The sequence below is a fragment of the Mercenaria mercenaria genome, chromosome 12 (genome assembly GCF_021730395.1).
Source record: "Mercenaria mercenaria strain notata chromosome 12, MADL_Memer_1, whole genome shotgun sequence".
NCBI classification, from domain to species: domain Eukaryota; kingdom Metazoa; phylum Mollusca; class Bivalvia; order Venerida; family Veneridae; genus Mercenaria; species Mercenaria mercenaria.
In genome coordinates this window covers 55,131,510-55,157,163 of record NC_069372.1, presented here as the reverse complement: position 1 = coordinate 55,157,163, position 25,654 = coordinate 55,131,510, and the positions used below count along the sequence as shown (strand labels likewise).

The 25,654-nt window shown below is 35.7% G+C and overlaps 1 protein-coding gene across 1 annotated transcript; it reads right to left on the bottom strand.

The window, feature by feature from the left end:
- Positions 1-5,036: 5,036 nt before the first annotated feature.
- Positions 5,037-22,643, bottom strand: LOC123534663 (sulfotransferase 1B1-like). The gene is made up of 7 exons (XM_053520124.1): positions 22,625-22,643; positions 16,240-16,464; positions 13,878-14,047; positions 12,691-12,841; positions 11,058-11,161; positions 6,637-6,829; positions 5,037-5,712 (listed from the first exon to the last, which is right to left on the bottom strand). The coding sequence occupies exons 2-7, from the start codon at positions 16,430-16,432 to the stop codon at positions 5,600-5,602; spliced, it is 924 nt and encodes a 307-aa protein (XP_053376099.1). The 5' UTR covers positions 16,433-16,464; positions 22,625-22,643; the 3' UTR covers positions 5,037-5,599.
- Between the last annotated feature and the right edge of the window lie 3,011 nt (positions 22,644-25,654).

Below are 25,654 nucleotides of genomic sequence, written 5' to 3'. Positions count from 1 at the left end.
CTACAATACTATTATGTGATTATCGCAAATAAAATCTTTCTTGAGACTATTACATGTAGCGACAGGTGCTTCTTAGCTGTTATTCATTATGCCATTGTCATATGTAGTTGCCACAACTGTATGTATAGATTGTATTTCTGTAGATATTTTGAAGATCACAGCTATTGAAATATCTTCACATACACACAGTTTGAAAATGTTAGTGTAACGTAGGAAAAACAAACCCTTTAAAGGTGGTGAATCACATTTTTTAAAAGCAACTTTTATTGCAATTTTCATTTTTAGTGTATTCTGTTTGAAATTTATTCAACAAACAGAAAGACCATTTACGTCGAGTTAGATTCCTATATGAAATGTATGGTTTATTATTTTTTATGTATTATTTTTATTTCTCCCTAAAGTTTTAATATGGAAGTATTCAAAACGTGGACTATTTCATTTGATTTCAATATAATTTCTAGTTTTACATTTGAATTTGATGGATATTGAGATATTTCAAAAATCTTGGCCAAATGAGCCGTGCCATGAGAAAACCAACACAGTTGGTTTGCGACCAGCATGGATCCAGACCAGCCTGCGCATCCGTGCAATCTGGTCAGGATCCATGCTGTTCGCTTTCAAAGCCTATTGGAATTAGAGAAACTGTTAGCGAACAGCATGGATCCTGACCAGACTGCGCGGATGCGCAGGCTGGTCTGGATCCATGCTGGCCGAAAACCCACTATGTTGGTTTTCTCATGGCACGGCTCAAATTGTGTTTTAAAATAGTGTGAAGCTAGATTTCCAGCCTAGCCTGGTTGTGCAACCATGATAGATAAAGGGAGGTAATATTATGTTTACAAAGTTGCATTTCTTAAGCATTTTGGCTACATAATACATTTTTGTATATATATATATTATATATATATGTGAATGTTTAACTTTGACAAATGTAATACAATAAATCTTATACTTGCAACGAAAATCGAACATGTATACACAAATAGCGTAAATGATTATTAAATTTTGTTAAACTTTCGATCAAATACATTACTTGATCAAAATCTGATGAGCCACATTTAATAGGTAGAATGTTAATTACTCGCAGAATGTTGATTCTGTCATTAATCATCAGTTTCATAAAAACCTAGGTTTCCGTCATCCTCATGTAATGGTAACATAAGTCGCAATATAAGGCATAACAAAACCTAAGGACCGAATACGCATGTATTTGATGTAGGGCAACAAGAAAAAAACACCACTGAGGGCCTCAGAAAACAAGCCAGAAAAGAGCAGCTCTAGATTCGTCTTGTATTTATTTTAAGTTGTAGGACTTCCATCGAAATCTTTTAACCACGGGGCAAAGGTCCCGTTTGTAACTCTCGCACCTCCCGCTCCAAAATCATATTTTGTTCGAATCTATCTTGAACTGCATGGTACCTATAAGAAAGACGGTACATGAAAATCGGGCTGCAACGAGAGATATACAAATGTCTCAGAGGTTTTGAAATTGCGTGTATGATGTGAATGTAGAGGAAATTGCTTTTTATGTAACCTTTTCCCTCTACTGTGAATGTTACAGAAAACTAGTGTAATACTGTCCAGTGTAGTCCCTGAAAACGCCAGACATTGCGGACCTATTTCCATCGCCGCTGAACGAAATATAATGTTAATAACCAAGTGATTTCATATTGACCGTGTTATTTGCCTGAGGGATGTCTTATTAGCACAAGGCTGAAAGCCGAGCGCCAATATGGCCGCTTTACAAATAACTAGGCCAATATGAAATCAATATTATTATTTAGCTTCAGTAGTAGAGCTGATAGAATTTCTGACATTTTTTCTCGGAAAATATAGAACATTTGGCATAATTCGGATTATTGAAAGGACACCGACTTTAACCAGCCATTTTGATAGTTTGGATAGTGTGCAATTACAATAGCGATTTACATGCCAGGAAATGGATACACAATAAAGATCGTACGTGTGCCGAGTCACACATGGTTATTACAAAAGCTGTAAAATTAAATCTTACATTTTGCCAGACATATGGAAGCTATTATAACTGTATATTTTTATGTAAAAGAAAATGGAAGTAACTTGCCCATGTTGGCCCAACCAATCAAAATGCTTGAATCCCGTATTGGCCCTGATTTTCTTATACTGGTTAGCCGAGTTTGATGATAGTTTAATCTGTTTCATATGACGTGTATAATTTACCTTATATCGTGACCAATATTTCATTGTTGAATAATACGATAACATAATACTATCATATGAAGTGACTTCAAGTGACTAACTGTCCGAGGTCGACCCATAAACTTGTCCGCCCGGTTTGCAACAGATAAACATAAAGACCCAATGTCCACTTATAACATTATGTTTAGTCACAAGATATGCGATAGCGAGACTCATGCACAACTAAAGTCCATAATTGAAATATTTCTGTTGGCTGTTTGAACTCGTAAGCACAAAATGAATATTGTTTAACTTTGGATGAATTGTGAGAAATTAGGTATTTCCAAATTAGTGCCTATGTTCTACTTTTGATTAAAACAAGTCACTTTATTACATCGAGATCTTATTTGAAAAATGGCTTAAATCATGAGAATCAAATATTATACTTCTCAACTTCTCGGACAATGACGGTAAGATATCAGGAAATTGGTGTGACAAGTTACAATTTAGATAACTTCAAACGGAATATGTTGAATAGTAAAATGCAACGTCAGTGTTGATGCAACGAAATGCATCGGTCATACGAGTTTTGTGCTAATATGCAGTGTATTTTTGCAATTGTTGGTACAGGCTTACAATGGAAAACTTCTGTAGGTTCTTATATATACAAGAGGGTCAAAATGACCCTGGATCGCTCACCTGAGTAATATGAGCTACATGTTTCAAATGTCAAACTGATGATAAAATATTAAGAAAGTCAGTAGGTCACATTCATGGTCAATGAGATTCAGTTTTACGATTTGTGTGCAAAACTGTGTATGTCATCAAAATTTCAAGGCTGTATCTTAAACAACAAGAAAGTAGGTCAGTAGGTCAAGGTCACAGTCAAGTGACATCATATTACTTGGGGTCATCAGGTAATTATAATTAAACAGTCCTGGAAATAGGATCAGATGATTTTTAAGTATTTTTCCTATATAACTCACATATTAACTAAGTGACCCCAGGGCGGGGCCTCTTTTAACCCCAGGAGCATAATTTGAATAATTTTGGTAGAGGACTACTAGACAATGCATCATTCCAAATATCAAAAGCCTAGGTCGTATGGTTTCAGACAAGAAGATTTTTAAAGCTTTTTCTATATAAAACTTGGGACCCCCAGGGCAGGGCCTCTTTTCACCCAAGGGATACAATTTGAACAACTTTGGTTGAGGACCATAATCAACGCTACAAACCAAATATCAAAGGTCTAAGTGTTGTGGTTTCAGACAAGAAGATTTTTAAACTTTTTTCCCTATGTAAGTCTATGTAAAACTTGGGACCCCCGGGGCGGGGCCATATTTGACCCTAGGGGGATAATTTGAACAATCTTGGTAGAGGACCACTAGATGATGCTACATACCAAATATCAAAGCCCTAGGCCATGTGGTTTTGTACAAGAAGATTTTCAAAGTTTTCCCTATATAAGTCTATATAAACCATGTGACCCCCGGGGCGGGGCCATATTTGACCCTAGGGGGATAATTTGAACAATCTTGGTAGAGGACCACTAGATGATGCTACATACTAAATATCAAAGCCCTAGGCCATGTGATTTTGTACAAGAAGATTTTCAAAGTTTTCCCGTTATAAGTCTATATAAACCATGTGACCCACGGGGCGGGGCCACATTTAACCCTAGGGGGATAATTTGAACAATTTTGGTAGAGGACCACTAGATGATGCTACACACCAGATATCAAAGCCCTAGGCCCTGTGGTTTTGGACAAGAAGATTTTTAAAGTTTTTCCTTTCGGTTGCCATGGCAACCAGAGTTCTGCATGGAATTCAATTCTTTGAACAATTTTGAAAGGGGGCCACCTAAGGATCATTCCTGTGAAGTTTGGTATAATTCTGCCCAGTGGTTTTCAAGAAGAAGATTTTTTTAGAAATTGTTGACGGACGACGTACTACGCACGACAGACGACGGACATCAAGCGGTCACAATAGCTCACCTTGTCACTTCGCGACAGGTGAGCTAAAAAGTGTTGATGTTCAAAATGATGCTACAAAAAGTCAGAACTTTTAGAAGAATATAAAATTCAATTACAGACATTCACTTTGATTATCTTTGCCTTTGTTCTTCTCAAATCAGGGTCCCTTAGTTGGGGCTTTTGTAGATATTTACCGTTTCTTTGAGAATTCAGCTGTTCCCGATATATGCTGTTTTAGAATGATTTTGCAATGCTAGTCATTTGCTGTACCGTTGCTGTCAATGGCAATGCTTTTAATGGAAAGAGCGTTTCCCCAGACATTTTTCCTGACCTTCGGAATGGCTGACTAGCTGGATTGCTTGAAACGGCAGTTGTTGCGTTAAACCGGATCGTTTGCAAAATGGCATGCATAATTCATTACGTTGTACGGACAGCTGATAACAGCTGGGAAGGCTATAAACATTGCTTGCAACTGTTGTTACATAAAAAAGTCGTTATATTTGTCCACGCACTGGCTGTAACACTGTTAAATGCGTTTCTAATTAAATATTAAGCTAGCGTTTCACGTCTGTTATATAGGCGTGTGAACGAATCTAACGGAGATCTACGAGATGTACATATCAAAGCGAGTGTTTAACGCTTTATCATGCTAAATTTCTATAATGAACTCGTCCATTTTCGATTTGGGCAGTACCATTAACTGTTAAAAAGGGTGCTTACCAAAATGATACTGACTGAATCGCGAACAGTGCAGATCTTGATGTGCATGCTGATCATGATCTACACCTGTCGCAAGGCAGAATGAATCGTGCCCAGCATGATAAGGGTTAATATAGGTTTATTAACTACTAGACTTTTTGTGTGTAAAACCATATGTTGAAGGTAATATCAGAAAGCATTTAACACTTTTCTATCTGCATATATTTATTGTGCTAACATTACCATTACAGTTGATATTTTGATGCTTCGTTTCAATGGACACGACTGATAATAAATGTTATGCAATGACGGAACCAACGTCTCGCAAATAGTATCCAAGATTGCAAGAGTACCATCGAAGTGCAAATATGGAACACATATTTTTCAGTTTTTGTTTACCTGTTTTATATGTAAAGAGGAAAGTGTTTCCCCACTAGTGACGGCTTACCATTAGTAGCAAATTTTCAATTTGCGGAGACATGCGTTTATTAAAACTAAAACATCCAGTGTCCCATCAAACCTGTCGATTGTAATTCGAAGGTTGAGCGCAATACTGCCGTAAGTTCTACTAAATAAAGAAGGAGTTATGGCAGTATTGCGCTCAACCCTCGTTATGTCTATCTGGTGGGTTATAATTGAATGTAAATGTATGTATTATTAGTTTGGTCAACAATCTGAGAGATTATACGTAACAGAAATATATGCGTTTCGTAGCAAATGTCTATAACTTTGAGCTGAGCTACTTGTTCCTATGATGTACGCGGAGGTGATCATGTATACTTGAATGAGAACATATCAAGGGTCTGTGTTTCTTTATTCCACCAGTCCTCAAACATTTCATTCTGGGCCACGGTAAACCAGTTTTTCCAGTCACCAACTTGACCTGAAAAGTGGTTATTTAATTTTTAGCTGTATGATCTCAACACAAATTCCACTGTATAAATGTACTGTATGTGTAGCTATGTCAACAGATCTTCATATGTTAGATGTACTTATTTTTCGAGGTTTGCCTTTAACGTTTCGACCTTCCCTTACACTACTCATAAACATGTATATCTATGAAGTTGTCATTTAGCTTGAAATGCTGCTAGTTATTGATTACCGGTGCGGGTGACAAGAGTAATATTGGGCACCCGTTAAATAGATTTAAACCCCTTAGCTGTAGCTTCTTTCTACAGACCGTTCCAAAGTGGTGTCGCCAATATTTTGGTTCGTTTTTATGTGTTGTGTTGTGTTGTGATTTTTTGTTCCTTTTGTGAATTCCTTGTAATGTAATACTAGTATTTATTGTTCTGTGTTGTTCTACCGCAATTTGTGTGTTCCGTGTTTGTTGTGCAGCGGGTTTTGTTACCGATACCAGACCAGAAAGAAAAGGCTATAGTACATGTTATACCCCATCGCTATACACTTTGAGAACTATGATCATGAAAGGGAAAATATACTGGCCCATTTCAATCCCGCATTGTTCACCTGAATCGCACAGTTCGGAAAATGTGTACTATTTTATTGTTCATTGATAATTCATCTTCAGTCATGCATCTGTCACAAACTCTAATTCTTTCTTATCTTACAGACACTGCGTGTTTTGTTTTCTTCAATGTTACGTAAGTTTTAATGCAGATTCTAACTGGGACTATATACACAAACAAATGTATTAGGCAAACAACAAATCAAAGTAGTAAACTTTGACATTAATCCTATATATATATCCTAAATCTATATTACAACAAATATTTCTTTATACAGCTAACTGCTTAAACCCGAATCGATTAACATTGAAAGTTGTTACACTATTGGTTCAAAATACCTTTCCTGTAAATAGAAAAATCTTTCTTCAGTATGTTTGTCAGAAAATGTTGCTTCATTTCCTCTGGCATACTGTCCGTCTTGCTTTGTCGTAGTTTGTCTATGTTACAGTTGTCAACAATCTGCTTTAGCAGATCCTCGTTAGCATCAATCTCAAGAAATGTACACACCTTCTTCATTTCACAGAGACAATCCTGGGAAAAAAACATGTTTTATCGTCGTCATAAAAAGCATACAACTTAACTACACTTTACAATCATTGCGACAATCATAAGTTTAGCAAACCGGTAATAAATAAAATATTAGCAATTTGAAAATTTATTGTTGTAGTCGAAGTGCAGTTTGTTATCCCAATGTACATAAGAAGAGACGCAAATGAATGAAAGGTGAAAGACTCGCTTTATCAATATACGCAGTCTGGTAATAAAGGATATAACTGCCACCTGTTACAACATAATTTATAAGTTTGTCAATCGAAAATTAACAGTGGACCGTCTGTATTAAGAAAGTAGAAACTAAAAAATCAAACGCACTGCACTTATTTACAAACGTTCGTTAAACCGCTCTAATGATAAACAAGGCAGTCTGAAAGACAGATATATCCCCCGCCATTGTTATGGATAGTGAAAGGGTATAGGGTAGAAACCATTAAACAATCGAGTTGTGACCTTGACCTTAAGCTGGCAGGGGTGAGTTTTGTACATTGTCTTGATAAGGGAAATATTACAGCCAAGTCATATTAAAATCTTTCAATGGGTTTAGGAGATACAGAGAAGACATAAAATGGAAGGCTCAAACCTTTGACCTTGAGTTGTGACCTTGACCTTGAGCCTATATGGCTGACTCATGAGTTCTGCATATTGTCTTGATGAGGTGATTAATTGACCAAAGTTTCATGAAAATCCTTAAAGGGGTTTAGGAGATACAGAGCGGACACAAAATGGAAGGCTCAAACATTTGACCCGGAGTTGTGACGTTGACATTAAGCCAGCATGGCTGACTCGTAAGTTCTGCTCATCGTCTTGATGAGGCGATTATTTGACCCAAGTTTCTTGAAATTCTTTCAAGGGGTTTAGGAGGTACAGAGTGGACCAAAAATTGGAAGGCTCAAACATTTAACCAAGAGTTGTGACCTTGACCTTGAGCCGACATGGCTGACTCATAAGTTCTGCACATCGTCTTGACAAGGTGATTTTTTGACCCAAGTTTCATGCTTATCCTTCAATGGGTTTAGGAGATAGAGAGCGGACACAAAATTTTGACCTCAAGTTGTGACCTTGACCTTGAGCCAACATGGCTGACTCATAAGTTCTGCACATCGTGTTGATGAGGTTATCATTTGACCCAAGATTCATGATTATCCTTCAAGGGATTTAGGAGATCCAGAGCAGACACGAAATGGAAGGTTCAAACCTTTGACCTTGAGCCCACATGGCCGATTCATGGGTTCTGCACATCGTCTTGATGAGGTGATCATTTGACCCAAGTTTCATGATTATTCTCCAAGGGGTTTAAGAGATACAGAGCGGACACAAAATGGAAGGCTCAAACCTTTGACCTTGGGTTGTGACCTTTACCTTGAGCCGACATGACTGACTCATGGGTTCTGCAGATTGTTTTGATAAGGTGATAATTTGACCCAAGTTTCATGAAAATCCTTCAAGGGGTTTAGGAGATACAGAGCGGACACGAAATGTTACGGACGGACAGACGGACGGAGACCATTCCTATAACCCCCACCAATTGTGATCATGTGAGATTATACTGGGTGGAATGAGGTGGCGTTTTAAATTATAGTCCCGATCATTCTTTTTTAATATCTGAGATACCTTTGTTCGAAGTGTATTTATACTAATGTTTTAATTACTGTAAGTTAATTCTCAAAGAAATCAATGTATATGTACAATCGTGTAGCTAAAAATAGAAGCTGTGAATAGTTGGCTACACTTTGATCCGTAAATCGTGTTAGAAAATTGTATTTGAAGGCAGATTTGAACGAGACAGAGGGTTTACTGTTTCTCTGACCTGCTTTTCTCCTAAAACTCATTCATTGTTAGACACTTTGCATAGCAGAGTGTTGCACCCTAAGGAATAATTTATATGAAAACATGGTCAAATTATATTAAAGTATACTACAAACTACTACTATGGCACGTGCCTAACATAAGGAAAACTTGCCCATATCCATGATTTTAAGAAGAGGTGGGGATTGGTTTAAATACAGGTGATCACAAAAGTCTACATTACTAGTGTCATTTTTACGAAAGACCTGTGGTGACATTTCATTTTTTCACGATTTCTGATTTCACGATTTCCACTTCATGAATTCGTGAATTCACGATTTCTGCTTCCTGATTTCACGATTTCCACTTCATGAAATCACGATTTCACGATTTCATGAATTCACGATTTCACGAAAAAACTTCACGATTTCTTGATTTCACGATTTCATGATTTCACGATTTCTTGATTTCCACTTCATGAATTCACGATTTCATGATTTCTGCTTCCTGAATTCACGATTTCCACTTCATGAATTCACGATTTCACGAATTCGTGATTTCCACTTCACGAATTCACGAATTCACAATTTCCACTTCATGAATTTCACAACTTCACCATTAAACTTCACGAATTCACGATTTCTTGATTTCACGATTTCTACTTCAAGAATTCACGATTTCTCGATTTCACGATTTCATAATTATAGTACAATTTCAACTTTTCGCGATTTTATTAGTCACATGACTGATGTATGACGTAGAAAACCGCGGGTGATATTCGCTACATGTAAGATGGCGTGTTATATAATTGTACAACCAGGTTTAGGTACTGAAAGTGAAAAATGCCTCAACTGATGAGGAAATAGACTTACAAACAATACTTTTAGAATGCATTATTGCTTAAAATGTGAAACTGTTCCAGTCTCTTTTTTCGGTTTTAGTAAGCTCCTCATCTTTGTGCTATTAAATGAAAAGCGATGCATCTTATTCACATGTAAGCTATTGCCACCTGCTGTGTAAATGGTATGCAAACTGAATTGAACAAGAGTATGGCCGTTTAAAATGTAAAAAAGCGGCTTAGACGTTACAGGCGTGGAAAGGATATACATACAAAATATAAATTCAATCCATGCAAGCATTCTCTTTTAAATGAACAGACCTATGTGTCTATAGACGGAAAGACGGATTCCAAAATAGCGGACTGACGGACGGACAACTGCAAGGCTTAATGCTCCGTCGCCATACATGGCGTGGGCATGATAAACATACTTATATATATTTTGGAATTGCCTAAAACAGTAAAGGTACTTGGGCATCTTATTTTGTTCGTACATGTTTTAGTGTTGAAAGTACCCAATACTGTGTTGGTACAGGCACCAATATCCCTCCCCAACCTCCACACAGACGGATGCAGGAGTATAAACTCATCCTCTTTAACCCAGACCATTCATTATGTTTACACTTCATCGAATGGAGAGTAACGGAATGAACAGGCCAAATAGAACGAGTGAAATCAAGAAATCATGAATTCGCGAAGTTTAATTGTGAAATCGTGAATTCAAGAAGTGGAAATCGTGAAATCAAGAAATCGTGTAATCAAGAAATCGTGAAATCATGAAATCTAGAAATCGTGAAGTTTTTTTTCGTGAAATCGTGAATTCATAAAATCGTGAATTCGTGAAGTGGAAATCGTGAATTAAGGAAGCAGAAATCGTGAAATCGTGAATTCATGAAGTGGAAATCGTGAAATCAAGAAATCGTGGGGTTTTTTTTTCGTGAAATCGTGAATTCGTAAATTCAGGAAGCAGAAATCGTGAAATCGTGAATTCAGGATGCAGAAATCGTGAATTCCTGAAGTGGAAATCGTGAAATCATGAAATCAAGAAATCGTGAAGTTTTTTCGTGAAATCGTGAATTCATGAAATCGTGAATTCGTAATTCATGAAGTGAAAATCGTGAAATGGTGAATTCATGAAGTGGAAATCGTGAAATCAGGAAGCAGAAATCGTGAATTCATGAAGTGGAAATCGTGAAATCAAGAAATCGTGAAATCAAGAAATCGTGAAATCGTGAATTCATGAAGTGGAAATCGTGAAATCAGGAAGCAGAAATCGTGAATTCATGAAGTGGAAATCGTGAAATCATGAAGCAGAAATCGTGAAATAATGAAGTTGAAATGTCACCACGGGTCTTTCGTACATTTTGAACACATTACTGCCATATTACCCACTACTTTCTCTGATTTAATTCTTACGTAAATTGAGTATACGACATGTGCTTCAAAAACCCGCCACACCTTACTGGAATTATTCAAACAATTTCTGCATATCAACACAACTATTCCCTTGATGCATGAACAGGGAAATGATTAAAATATCTAAAATGGGAATTATTTATTAATCGATGGCTTATGTTTTACCCGTTTGAGATCTTCGTAATACAGGACAAGTACTGGAAAGTCTGGATTTTCACGGATGAACGTCTGCCATTCTCTCAAATACTCTGGATATGAGCCGTAATCAGCTACAGATAGAAAATATATGAAAGTTAGGGTACACACTGATATAGGTTATGCAGATGAGCACAGTAGCCGAGTGGTTAAGGATGTTACAGTCGAAAATCTGTCACAGGAGTAAGCATTCTAACTGATTTACGGGAAGTCAGTGATTTCAACTAGATGCCCGTACTGCCATGATAAGCACATCAGGTCTTCTCTGAAGCCTGAATATTACAAGGTAAGAACATTAGTCAGGCTGAATTAAAATACCTAAACTTAACAAATAACTTTTCTGATGCGGTACGACTTTTGCAAACATTATTATAGCATATTAAAATCTAGAGATTGTTTTTTCAAGAAAAACGTATACGTCTTGCCGCGCAGAAATTGTAGAATGCCACAAAATTAGGGGCCAAAACACCAGGGAAAATCACTGAGTCATAACAATCCAACGATATACACAAACAGACATGGCAGTTGCTTAACTTTATACAGCAAGTAGCGTAAAAACTGTAAACAAGAAAAATCAAGAGTCATAACTCTGCTGATAAACACTAAACCCGAACATACCGATGACATGTATAACTATAGGTTTGGCACTTATAACTCCTGTTTGGTCGAAATCTGTCCACAGGTGTAAGAGAAGTTGCTTAAATATCATAAAATTTGACAAATAAAGGGCCATAACTCCCCTGAAAATCACTGAACCGGAACATGCAGATGATATGCATAATAACAATTGGCACTGATCACTCCTATAAGGTTTGGTGGAAATCAGTCCTATCATATAAGTGGCTAAGACATCACGAATTTAAAGAATCAAGGGCCATAACTCCGCTGCAAAAGATCGAACAGGAACTTGCCCAAGATATGCAAATCTAGGCTTGGCAATGATCACTTTTGTGAAGTTTGATGTTATTCCTCCTGGTGGTATCGCAGTGGACAAGGCAAAATACAACAAATCAAGGGCCATAACTCCAATGAAAATTATTAAATGGAGCAATTGCTGAAATTATGCATAATGACGCTTGTCAATGATCACTCCTGTAAGGATCGGTGAAAATCTGTCCCATAATATAAGAGATTATAAAATTTGATGAATCAAAGTCAATAACTACGCTGAAAATCACTGAACCGGAAAATGCTGACGTCATGTATAACTAAGTTTGGTAATGATCACTCTTCTTAGGTTTGTTGTAAATCCGTCCAGCAGTGTCGGAGGAGTTAAGTGGACACACTTTTGACAAACAGACAGACAGACAGACAGACAGCACTAAATCAATATGCTCCCCCACCACATGTGGAAGACATAATTACTGTAAAATGATTACTATTTGTGGGGGGACTTATTTTCGTGAGTGAATCAACACAAGAAATTAAATCCCAACGAACAAGCCAAATTCCCAATCATTCTATGATCAGAAGTTGAAATTCAAGAATTCTCATCTCCACGAAATAACCGTTTTGTCTCAAACCACGAGATTCTGTGCCAATCAAATAAAATGATTGCACAGTAAACTGATATTTATACAAAAGGTAAAAAAAAACCACTTACTTTCACCCCTCATGAACATCTGAACGTAGTTTTCAAATTTCCCATCATACTCATAGGGTTTTAAGCCATATGTGTGATTGTAAAACGATACGGCGACATCTTTGGGATTGCGAACCAACAGTACTGCTTTAATCTTCTTTTCAAATACCCCCTGTTAAAAATAACATAATATATATTCTATAATCTATCGACCATCAAAACGTACACACGTTCACGCCCAACCCATACCACGGATTTATGGCCACAAGGGAACGGCGTCATCAGTAGGGTTTTTTTTTTACTATTACCTGCATAATTTTGGTTCTAATGGTGAAGGAAGTTCCTGGTGACTCCCTGTGCATTGCTTCAGGCGTAAGCGGGCACCCGAGTAAAACCATCGACATACGCCAGCTGGATGACTTCCTTACATTCAGTATTCCGCGCCCAGTACGAGGTTCCAATCAAAATCGGTCATATGTTTGTTTCCTTTGGGTTTAGCGCCGTTTCTCAACAGTACTTTAGTTATGTAAAGACGGGTAGTTAACCTAAACAGTGCTCCAGGATTCTGTAGAAGTACTAACCTATTCTCCGCAAGTAACTGCAAACTTCTCCACTTGATTCAGAAGTGGAGAACAGAAATAGTTCAGACACAATGTATTTTATAAAATCGTTACGGAGAACACATGCCTCGCCTTGGGATCGAACTCAAAGCCTCCTGATTCGTAGATCTGCGCTCTTCCATACTGAGCTAAACGGGGGACCAACAGCGGTAAGGGGCAAGTCATTCTAAGCCAGTGATCTAAACCGCTTGGCCACAGAGACCCCTCCACGTCTATGCCAAAATGCATGATATATCCAGTGAATTTTAGCTGGCAATTGATGAATATGACAGTATGATAAAGTAACCTATGTGAGATAAGATGGTATTCATACAAATTATAAATCTTCCATAAAGACGAGAAAGATATATCCCTTCGATTATCTGCGTAGTTGTTAAAATATAACATTTACAATGTTGACCCTTGCATATACTAGTAACTATGCAAAGATGAACGTAAAACTTAATCAAACTTAGCGAGTATACTTGGAAATATTTTTTACGAATTTGAATTTCAGATATGATACTATAATTATATTCAGTTGGTTTTTTTTTTCAAAATATAATTCTTATTTATTTCGGAAATGTAGTGTTAAGTTAAATCACACACCTTTGGAAAATATTTTATCTTTAGGTGCGTGTTAAGGAGTCTCGGGGATTGCATGCCTTCTGTTAACTCTGCTGGCACACCCTCTATCATCCCTAAATGTTTGGTATCACCGGTTACTTTGCTCGATTTTGCTATAACCATTACCAACATTTCCCATAGCCAGTTTGTACCTAAAAATAAAATGAAATTTCTAAATAAGCTTTCAGTCAAAGTAAAGGATGCACAAACTGAATTAATAGAACACATTAACAAATTATTTCTTAATGTTTAACTTACCGACAGTTGTGCCTTTTATAATTTCCAAACATAAACGAAGTCAAAATTATTTAAGCAAAACAAGACAGGTCTTCGACTACTGAAAAATATGTGCCAACAACAGAAAAGTGAAAATGACAGAAAACAGTGGACGCTGTAGGAATGATAAATCTAAAGTTAGTTTTATCTTGGGCGGTGTGACGGAGAGAGAGGGTGCGGAATGCAGAACGGGGATAAAAAGCTAAAGAGGAAAGCATGATAACATATTTTTAACTTAAGGAGGGGAAATAATGGTATGGTGAGTAAAACGAAATATTGGTAACAACAGAAGGGGTTATCTCGAGAAATTCAAGAAGAATGAGTGGGAAGGATGTCTAAAATAAAATTTTCTAGAGGAGTGAAATGGGGAGGAGAAAAAGGAGTAGGCAGGATTGCGTATTTGAGACACTAATAACCAGTAAGGAACACATGTACACGTGGTAAGAGAGGAAGATTAAGAAATTACGTTTTTAACTTTCGAACTGAATGAATTTTTTTTGTTGTTATTGGATATAGCGTCACACTGACATAGCATAGGTAATATGGCGACTTTTCCAATTTCTGAGGCTGGAGGAAGATTATAAGTGCCCCTTCTAGCATTGTTTCAAACATGTTCGGGCACGTGGGTACCGTCAGCCAGTCACCTTCCTCACATGTGAAGAATTCTACAAACAAGCGAGATCGTTATGAGGCAAGTGACACAAAGTCAGCGACCATAACGACTCCATAACGTCCATGAGTCCCCCACTGAGCACCACCAACCCCAACCACACACGCATCAAATTGAAATCAGGTTAGGAAATGTAATCTGGGCTAGGACGTAGGGGAGAAAGGCTGAGTATGTGTCGGTATACTTAAGGTATGATCCGTGTAATAGTGTATCTCCTTTTGAAGAGTATTCAATTTATACAATAAACCTACGTTGACATAAATTTTTCAGGGGGCATAGGTTCAAACTCCATTGGGACCAAATTTTTTCCCCTTATTTTTCTTTTTTTCTAGTAAGTTTTTACTATTTTCAAGACTTATTATTGATTAATTGTACAAAAGTGAAAACTTTTCATATGATAAGTGACTTCTTGCTGTTCAGAGTGAATTTACATCTGAAACAGAAGGGAGCAGCGTTAGACATCCTTAAAAATACTGAGTTACATGCGGTAAAAGTTCTCTATTTTGCCTTTAGTCTTTAGATTACATATTGTGGAAGAAATTTAGGTAGGTTTTACTTCTGCCCGAAGGTTATTTTTGAATGAAGTAAGCAAAATTTAAAACAGTCCAATAGGACTCGACCTTAATTTGTCAATGTTGGAGTTAGAATTTTGTCTCACTAAATCCTTTACTTGAGGCATACTAGAAAAAATGATTTTCACAGTTTTATTTTGTGTTTTATAATTGTTTACCAATAGTTTCTTTTATCAAAATTGATGGTATAATGAATTCACTGCAAACGTTTTGGATAGTGGCCATCACTTTGAAATCTGTCTCTACTCGAGCTTTAGGAAATATCATGAATTATACAAAATTTATAAAAAAAAACACGGCGCGGTAAAAGTTGTTTAAATTTTGCATACAAGTCTCTCACTAGATACATTATATTGCTGTAACATTGTTTTGAACATCTGAAATTTTCACCATTAGGTGGGCCATACCTTAAGTGAATATATGCAGTAACGTACGAAAATGGTAAGACGATAACATTTTATCTGTTGCTTCAGAAAAGAATGTTATTGGTGGCATTCATTTTTTTAAACAAAAGCAGTCTTCCTTCTTAGTATGTTCAGTAGAAAAGTCCCCATGTGTGCTTAAATTATAACAAGGTCAGCGTTTACGAATACTGAAACTGAGTACCGCGCTATAAGTTATGAAAAGGCCGATGCTGCGAGTTGCTTCCACTGGTGAGAATGTTCTGTTATAAATGACCAAAGACAGAAAACACCGACATACAAACAATAAACTGGTTAGCAATACTAAAACGGTGGTAGATCACTGACTGACATCAAAAATAACACTTTTCACACATCTAAAGCAATTAATCTTTCAATCGATCAATCACAAAAAGTAAGTATACCTGTTTTCGGATATGAAGTTAAAAGGATGTCGTCCTCTCTGCATTTAATGTTGGGAAGGTTATTAAATATTTCGAGATGCTTCTCGATTGTTTCGGTAAAAAACGTGCCTTGTCTGTAGCCATTGCTCTCATCCACCACATCGTAAAGTACGGTATCCCCACCTGGGGCATCAGTAAATTTTTGTCTTGACATTTTGTTTTCAGGAAGAAGCTGTTTAATCGTCACTAGAAGTATAATTGATACAAATCTATTTATTTAACAATCAAATCAGTCGTTTATATACAATGTAAATTATTTAATAACAATCCAACATTTGTAAACGCAACCCCTTTATAGTTAATATCTCATTAACAAAACAATTCCTCGCCTCAAAGCAAAATTATTGTATCTGCTTCAGTTTCTTGATGAGGCTAAGATACATTTTATTCCCTCAAGAACATTTCATACTAAATAACCAAGAGCAACAACCTTAAATTACGCATTTTATTCTACACAGCGATGTTGCATTGAAAAAAGTCTGCACAGTATTCTCAATTTTAAATTACTTTTTCCTCTCCGTGATGTGTTTGCAATAGATTTTTGGCTTCAAACTATAATATACCATGATAAGTGTTTGCTTTATATAAGTCCATTGAAGATGGAAATATGGTGGCATACCCAAGCCAGCTAAGTGGGTTTATATGTCACTGCTCACGGTGTATGATCAATCCTATATTGTTGGTATGAAAGTCGCGTCTTCAACTCACTGGTGCGTACAAGCACCTAACTTTTCCTATTAGCCCCCGGATAAACAAGATAAGTGGGAAGTGTAGTGACTTAAATTTATCATCCCTTTATTCTTAGATTCGTTTTTATTTCATATCGTGGATGGTTTTAACGGAACAAATCGAAGATGTAAAAATAATCGACACAGTATTTTCCCAAAACTTGTATCCAGTGTATGAAAAAAAATGGTTTTCAGTTTCATGTCATAGTTAAGGAAGGTAACATGTGTGTTGAAAATGCATTTAAAATACTGGTATTTTGGTATTGTTCGGATGTTTAATTATATGGTATTTATATTAGAATGCTGTTTATCCCATAAAATAGCGGAAATAGCTTCTCGCAAATGCAAAAATCTTGAAAAATTAGTTTTTAGAAATTTCAACTATATTTTTTGTATAAAGGCACCTATATTTGCCACAAATATTTTCGTCCCAGAGCTTAGGAACCATTAATTTTGGGAGGTATTTGGGGAGGGGCGACTGTTTCTTTGGCTGGAAAAACCCTTTCCTTTACCTTTTCGACATATAGGCCTATTTGTCAATACATGCGCGTGCCATTTTTTTATGTTTTGTAATAAGACTTTGTTTTATTAAGGGTCGACTTTTGAAGGGGCAAGTAAAATTTTGGACTATGAAAACACATTTTCTCTGTGCGCATTACCTCCCGAACCCTATCCTTGTAGGTCAGGCGACCTGACGGGATTTCGAACTTCGATCTCTCGCTCTAAAGGGCGGACGCTAGGTCAAAGGAGACGCAAACTTTGAAATGTGTGTTCATTGGGTGTATCTGAGAAAATATAGATTAAAAGCGATCTCTCTCTTCCTCTCTCCCTCTCTCCCTCTCTGTCAATTTTAAACCGCCCTGGTAGCCAAGTGGTAGAGCGTCCGCTTCGAGTGCGGGAGGTCTTGGGTTCGATTCCCGGCCGCGTCATACCAAAGACATAAAATGTACAAGCAGCTTCCTCCTTGTGCCAGCATTAAGGGATAGTTCAAGACTGGTCACCCCGGACCCAGTAAAATTGTGACTGGATGGGGATTAGCCACGTGTCTACGGCGTGATATTCCAGTGAGGCAACACTATAATTTGGGGCACTGTGCTCACTGCTACAAGTAGACCCGTCGTTTATATAACTGAAAAAGTGTTGAAAAGACTTTAAAAAACCCGAACACACACACACTCTCTCAATTTACTATCTTGTTCCGCAATCGAGAATAAATATACAATGTTGTATTTCAGTTGTATTAGTAATATATTATACAAATTTCATGACACATTGATTAACTTAATATTCCTTTTTGGGCAAAAAAATGTTTTCCCCGATCTACATACAAGCTTTGCTATTACACAGTTGTTTCATAAGGCAGTGTAAACCTATATATACAAAATGTTGAGGTAGCTAAGAGTCAGAAGTGTTTATGAGCATGAAATTTACGTTTAAAAAAATGCTTAAAGTTAATAAAAAATTCCTTTAAATGAAAAAGGCAATGACAAAAAAGGCGTTTTATTTACCATGTTTTGAGCTTAATCATTTGAAATGACAACGATATTTCCTCCATGCAATGGTTTAATCAAAAATGGCGAACAGATAATGAAGAATTCAACGGCAGACATGTAACTCGCTATTTTTAAGAAAAATAAGTAAGCTAACAACATAAATGTATATATTTAACGTATACATTTCATGTCTCATAAATACTTCCGTAATCCAAAGCCTGTCCTCATGGTTTATCTGGAGATACGGAACTTCGTTATCGCAAAATCGGTACCGTGATCCTAGCCACTGCCATTACAAATGTAAACTTCTCAAATAGAAAAAACAGGTTTTATTTTTTCAAACCCCGTCCTTTGGTGACACAGTCTGTTTGTTATGTATACTGGGTTCATAAGTGTATGAAGCTAATAATAATACAAGAAATACAAGATACATTTCCCGACCGAATATCCGTTTGAACACCCAGCGTATGTGGTACATTTTACGGAAAAACCCATGACTGCCTCGCCCTGAAACCCATCAAATTTACAGAAAAAGTTTGCGTAATCCTGTTACGTGACATTTAATTTAAAATTAAATTGTTGCCCTTCGCCTTCCACAGCGTAAATCGCGCAATCGCCACGCAGTGTCCTTCCTTACACCACATTCACCTCTGCAACAGGTTAATGTCAAGATTTTTTACGTAACTTTGAAACGACCATTTTCACAAGGTTTAAGAATACTGGTACCCTCGGCACAATTAGTTTCTTTCAACACAAATTGTCTATTAAACAAATCATTTACTAGCATTCTAAAGGGCACGGACTATATTTTGTTTCATACATAATCTAACCTGTAAATAGTGTGATGAGCAGGGGTAAAAGGGGAAAGAGCGTAACTGCGTTTTTCTAAGTTACCACATCTACAAGGTCTGTCAATGATCTTCGTTTTGGCGTATAGACCAAAGTAGCGATGAACGCCGCTTACCAGTCTTGGCACTGAAAAAAACAAAACATATTTGCTAATTCTTGCATAAAAACTACTTTTTCACTGGATCCGCCCATGTATTAACGGGAGAAAAATCGTGTGCAAACAAGGCAATTCACGTGCTGTTAATACCCAATTTTTATTTCCGAAATGCTTTCCCAGGACGTATTTTAAATTTTCTGCGCAGACTGACATCTGTATCTGCGTCTTTTTTCTTTCAAAAAAACCTCTTCTTGAAGCATTTAAGATGCAATCTAAACCATAGAATTGTTTACTGATCAGTAACTAACGCCAAATCCCTGCTCCCAGCATTGTTCTTTCTCGTTTCTCTCCCCTTGTTTACTCCCCCTTTTAGAACTCTGCGTCAATTCAGATTTTGTAGCAACCGGAATGTTAAAGAAAGGGCGTGTTTACCTGTGCGATTCTTTGTTTTTAGGTATCATATTTATGATTTTGGTAAGTACCAGTCGAAATGTTTTATCTAATTTCTCGAAGAATTTATAAACCTTGGAAACTTGACACTACTTTCGTACTCATCCGTACTCCAACTGCGTGTCCGTACTCAATTTAACTCGAATGTAAAGTTTTATTCTTGAAATGTGATCGAGTCCCCCAAATTGTGAAATGATATGAACAATTATTTGGGAATTTTATGTTTGTAATAAAGAGAGTTGAAAAAAATCGCTTAAAAACCTTCAGGATGTGCTCTTGATAGTGTTGTTTTTTCTAGGCCCTGGATACGGATATTTAAAACATGTTTACCGTTTCCAAGAACAACTGGAATGGTAAATAAAAAATGTACCGGAATCGTCAAGTCATCACATATGAAAACAATACATAAATCGTCGTGAAATATATTTTTTTTGCAAGAATAGCGACAAAAACAGTTTTGTTTTTTTGTATTAACGCCTGCAGAAGGGCCCTTGGATATGTTTTGACCTCGACCTTCGGTCTCGGTCACAAACAATCCCGCGGGCTTCTGCAGACGTTAATACACAAAAAAAACGTGTATTATCCCTACAATATTACATTAAAATTTTGGAAAATAACGGAGGTGCCTCAGTTCAGTGTTATACGTAAAGTATAGGTGCTTTATATTTTGATGAAATCGTGTTTTTAAGAGTATAAATTGATTTTAAAAAATTTGGTTCTTTTCTTTACTGTTTCTACGGATAAAATTAAATAATCTGTACGAAATTGTGCTCAAAACATCACGAATCTGTAAAAGAATTGCAATAAACCGATTACTTTTGCGTCATTTGTACAGCAGTACTCAAACTGTAACGATTTCTTTAGCGAAAACTGCTGAAGCTTTTCATTTCGTTTTTATGCAAGTGGAAGTTAGAAGTTACTTAAGCTCCCGTGATAACATAAATAAATCAACTTAAAGTCTTAAAATAGTATTTTTTCCACGTACTCCCCCCTCCTTTCTCCGTAGCATGTTGACATTTTTGTACGTAAAAGTCGTTGCTTAAAACCAAAAAAATGAAAGCACCGCAATTTTGTACCAAAATATAGGACTATCATACCACCCTGCTGCTGATTTGGCAAAGTGTGTGTCCATAGGACACTTTATGCCCTTATTAATGCGTATTTCTGACTGAGTCATGGGACATAACTCTGGTTTTACAGACTGAATCCAAAACAAAACTCAGGTACACAAATTCACATGTTGAATTATAGCCCGACATAGTTTCATCACTACAGGTCAAATATTTGCAACACGAGCTTTTGAGCACTTTATGTTTATTTTCAACCGAGTCAAGGGCACAACTTCACATGTATAGCATGTAAACAATCCTCTAATGTTTTATGACTTACATGTGATACAAACTTGTATGCCGTTATGCAAATGTTTTACTAAAACAAAGGCCATAATTCTGGTCTGACGACAGAAATCCCAAACAAAACTAAAGATGCAGCTTCACGTGCTGAATGATACTACGAATATGTTTCATTACCCTGGGTCATGTTGACACAAACTTAAAATGGCCGTTTATGCATATTTTGATTATAAGTAACTGACAGTAACACTGACAATGGTCTGGCCGTGTAAAATCCCTATTAAAACATCTAGTGCACAACTCAGCATGATGAATGACCATCCGGTGAGGTTTGACGACTCTGAGATATGAACGACACAATTTCGGACGATTGCCCATATGGAAATATTATCCCAATATTTCATAGGATCGCGTCAAATTAGTTTTACTAACTTTAAACCTGATATTACTCACTCAAATTAGTTTTACTAACTGTAAACCTGATATTACTCACTTACGACAAATATGTTTATAATTTAAAGAAAAAGAAACAAAATATGATTTCTTAAAATTCTTTCATCTACAGTCTACTGTATAGATCTATATGACGGAATCTAGATCTACTTTAAACTTTGAACAATATAGAAGTCTTACCGTATTAAACAATCAATATGCAAAGTGAGTTAACCTATATACTACATGCAGGTATGTTCTGTATTTTCCTGTGTTATCAGATAAAAATAACCCGATTTGATAACCAATATCAGTGTATAGAAACAAAAACATCCTTTATTAAGGTTCATGTAAAGTGTTTGAGACTGACCCTCGAGTGAATTTTTGTTTCATGTTTTGAGACCTCATAGGCGTTTGTTTTCATACATTGTATAACCAAACTGTTTTAGAAAGAGTAAAACGTGTCATTCAAGAGAGGTTGTTTTTGTTCGGTACAATAATATTTCTCTTATAAACATGTACTTTTTCTGTGTCCACATTCTGTTTTGTAAAAAAAAATCAAACTTCTTTTTCAAAATATTTTGACATTAGGTCTGTACTTATTGGGGCCTAACATATTTCTCCAGGTACTCCCAGTGTTAAAATTGCTACAATCCCTCTACATGTCAAAAAGTTGCCAAAATTGCAAAACGAAAGTGAAAGTAGAGCTGTCAAAATGACAAAATACTCCTACTTATTGTCAAAGAAGCTTACCTTTGTATAATGTATTCCATACTTCCTCTTAACAATTCAGTGCATTTATAATAAACAGAAACGGTCTTCGAAGAATAAATTTCCAAAATCAAAATTCACCTGAGGGGTGGTCTCCAAACACTTTTACACGAACCTTAAACTTTAAAGGAAGTAGTTTTTATGTTATGCTTTCGCGACAGTCACTGTACTTACAAAGTATTTTATGTATATCGATGAACAAATGGCGTATTAATATCAAAGGGGAGTAACCCAGACTGTGTGTAAATCCAAACTCCGCTTTGGGTGGGTGTACCTCAGTTTTACATAATAAAGCTTATATTGGCAAAGGATTTTGATAAAGGGGAGTTTGGCCAGATTAATATTTACCACATTGGAATTGTATATTTTGTAGACAATCTAGTTCGAAATATAGCAGAATCTTTTGTTTCAAAACATTTTATTTTTAAAGTAAGTAATTCATTTGTTTTATTCTCATTTATTTAAATATACTAATTTACTGCTTAAATATCCTCATCTGACTTTCATAAGGAAAATTCATGTGTGTTTCAATTATTATTCTGATGGACCATTTTAAAGCTGAAATTGTGCCCTTAAATAGGCATATGTCAAAGTCTTTGAATTTTAAAGTTTGGTATAAAGGCCGTGTTTCAGTTCCATAGAAACCTCAGTTTTGTTCATTTACGATTACACTATTTTCTATTGAAATATGGATAATTTAATCACAGTTGTTAGTACATATATATAAATACCACTTATCAACAAAAAAGAAAAAATATGTACGTATTACAAATAAAACGGCCCAATTTATTTGAAAATAGTCATTGCATCTGCCTATCTTTAATTTCCAATAAAATCAGTCGCCAACAACCGTTTTCTAATATTCCGCACAAATACCTAAAAACTGCAAAACTTTGATACTCATTTATGAACAATATTTCGGCAAATCATTATCTCAGATGATGGAAGCTGTTAAGTATGCGTGTTTACTGACATGTAACGTCTTTAAAGCAGGAATATGTAACAGGATATATGAATTGTCTCTTAACGCGGTCCATTGTGCAACTGAGACACTGATGCTAATAAAACAAGTCGAAATTCCATCCAGTACAATTTAGGAAAGATCTATTATTTACTGTGTATTTTTTTAAAAAATGTTTATACATTGTAAATTATAGTCAAAGGAATAAATTTAAAAGTATAAAATGGGATAGGAATAATGAAGTAAATACATATAAAACTGAATGCACCCTTCATTTCAGAATGCCAAACAAAGTAACAAGAGGCACTGGGCATTGATTAGTACTGAAGAGAAACAAATAAGACGAAATGTACTCAGAGATGATATAATCAAACTATAAGTCAAACTGGCACTTCAAACAGTAACAATTTACTTCTTTTTTTTTATTTAAGAAACATATTGTTTTTGTGTTGCCTCTGAATATTATTGTTTCTACCGTACCTGATAATTTTGAAGAGTGGTTGTTTATACCAAAACGAGAGCACTTGTGCATGGCCTGTGGAATTAAACCTGTCAATTATACAATTACAAATATTAACTGACGAAGCTATCGTATGTACGAGCCCTCTGTAAGGATTTTGATTTAACCAACATACATTTTTCACCTATACGATAGTAAAATGAGGTTTTAAATGAGGTCGTAGTAATTTAGCAATGTGTCGTTAAACCAAGGAAACTGCTGCTGAAGCTAGTAATCGCGGAAACTCAAAAACTTTCCTTGGTCATATTTCATAGAGATGGTACCTAAAAATTCAAATTCATCTTAACAGGTTTTTTCAGAGTGAAATGATAGCTAAGTGCACCAATTTTCTAGATATATTTATGGTTTTCCTCTTCTCCATGTCAAAAACAGAAATATTTGATATCTAAAAATGACTTCTCAAAAAATCTGAAGCAAAATGGACAACTCTTGTATTGACCGGTTTTACAAAGATTTAGGACTTCCCCAATTATAGTCTATATCAAAAGCTCCCACAGCTAAATAAATTCAATAATATAATGTAAGTTAACTCTACCTTAAACATTTTGAAAGAGCCTATACTGAACTTCCTTTTGTCTTTTAATAAAGTCAAATTCCAAAACTAGCCAAGAGTCTAAAACGCTTGAAAAAAATCTGAGTGAAAGAGAAATTGTCATGCTTTTTATTATAAGCTTACAAAAACCATACCAAAAATGTACCTTAAAGAAGTTATTAAAGATTTTATATTTGTAAACAAACCCCTACACATTTTACCATCAATATTTTCCACTCATTTAATTCACCCCAAATTTGGGTGATAATGTTTTATATATTTGTAAATGAGAGGCCCCAACAAAAACCTTTTTACAAGTTGTGTAAACAGTATAAGTTTTAAATTAATGCTGAAAACTGAAATTATCCGATACTTTGTTTTCGACAATAAATAAAACACCTTTTAGTTTGTTTAGGGGAGTTGACCTGTAACGGAAATCATCAAATAGAGTAATCCCATATGCTTTTTCCCGCATTTAATTTGTGTTTCAAAGGGAAAACAAATGATCGTGCTAGTTCCCTCCAGAGAATGTTTAAAATGAGAATTGCTTAAAATACATTACATAGAGTCATTACCTATCAAACTACCTTAAAATGTAGTAATTACAAAAACCCCTACCTTAAAAACATTGTAATTATATTTGACAACAATGAATTTTTGTGTTACCAATTTAACTTTTTTTGTTATTTCTCATTGTTGGATATAATACATTTTAAAATTTTTAATAAATGTTGTGTAAACCAATGTATCACTATTGAGAACAATAAATAAATAACTTTGGCTAAAAGATCCAAACTTAATAACGTTTCTTAATGTCGTTAATTTTCTTCAAAGGAATGTATGCATTATTCTATATAATCATCATGCATTACTAAACTTTCGATCAGGGCCTCACTACAACTTACAAAATAACTGTCGGTGTAAGTCATGAGAAAAGCGTGCATATTGTATAATTGAATACAAAAGGATTTAAACAAATGTAGGTCATATTTTGTCTGCCTGATAAGTTGTTTGTAAAAGGACCTATCTGATTTTTCTTTCACTTTTGATCAATATTTAATGTTGGCTTCAGTTTATTGGTCAATTCAGAGTTGTCCCCCTTTGATTTAGTTGGGTAGGTACCATCTCTATATTTCAAAAGGTATTTGTGTTAGAAACATGACTTTTTCCTATTTATCAATAGGAACGCTA

Bases quoted from the DNA above. Each gene is read 5' to 3' on its own strand.
- LOC123534663 (XM_053520124.1), bottom strand. From the start codon at position 16,432: ATGTCAAGACAAAAATTTACTGATGCCCCAGGTGGGGATACCGTACTT. The intron at 12,842-13,877 runs GTGTGTGATTTA...TATTTTTAACAG, and splicing joins AGATAAAATATTTTCCAAAG to GGGGTATTTGAAAAGAAGAT. The intron at 5,713-6,636 runs GTATTTTGAACC...ACCACTTTTCAG, and splicing joins TTTTTCTATTTACAGGAAAG to GTCAAGTTGGTGACTGGAAA.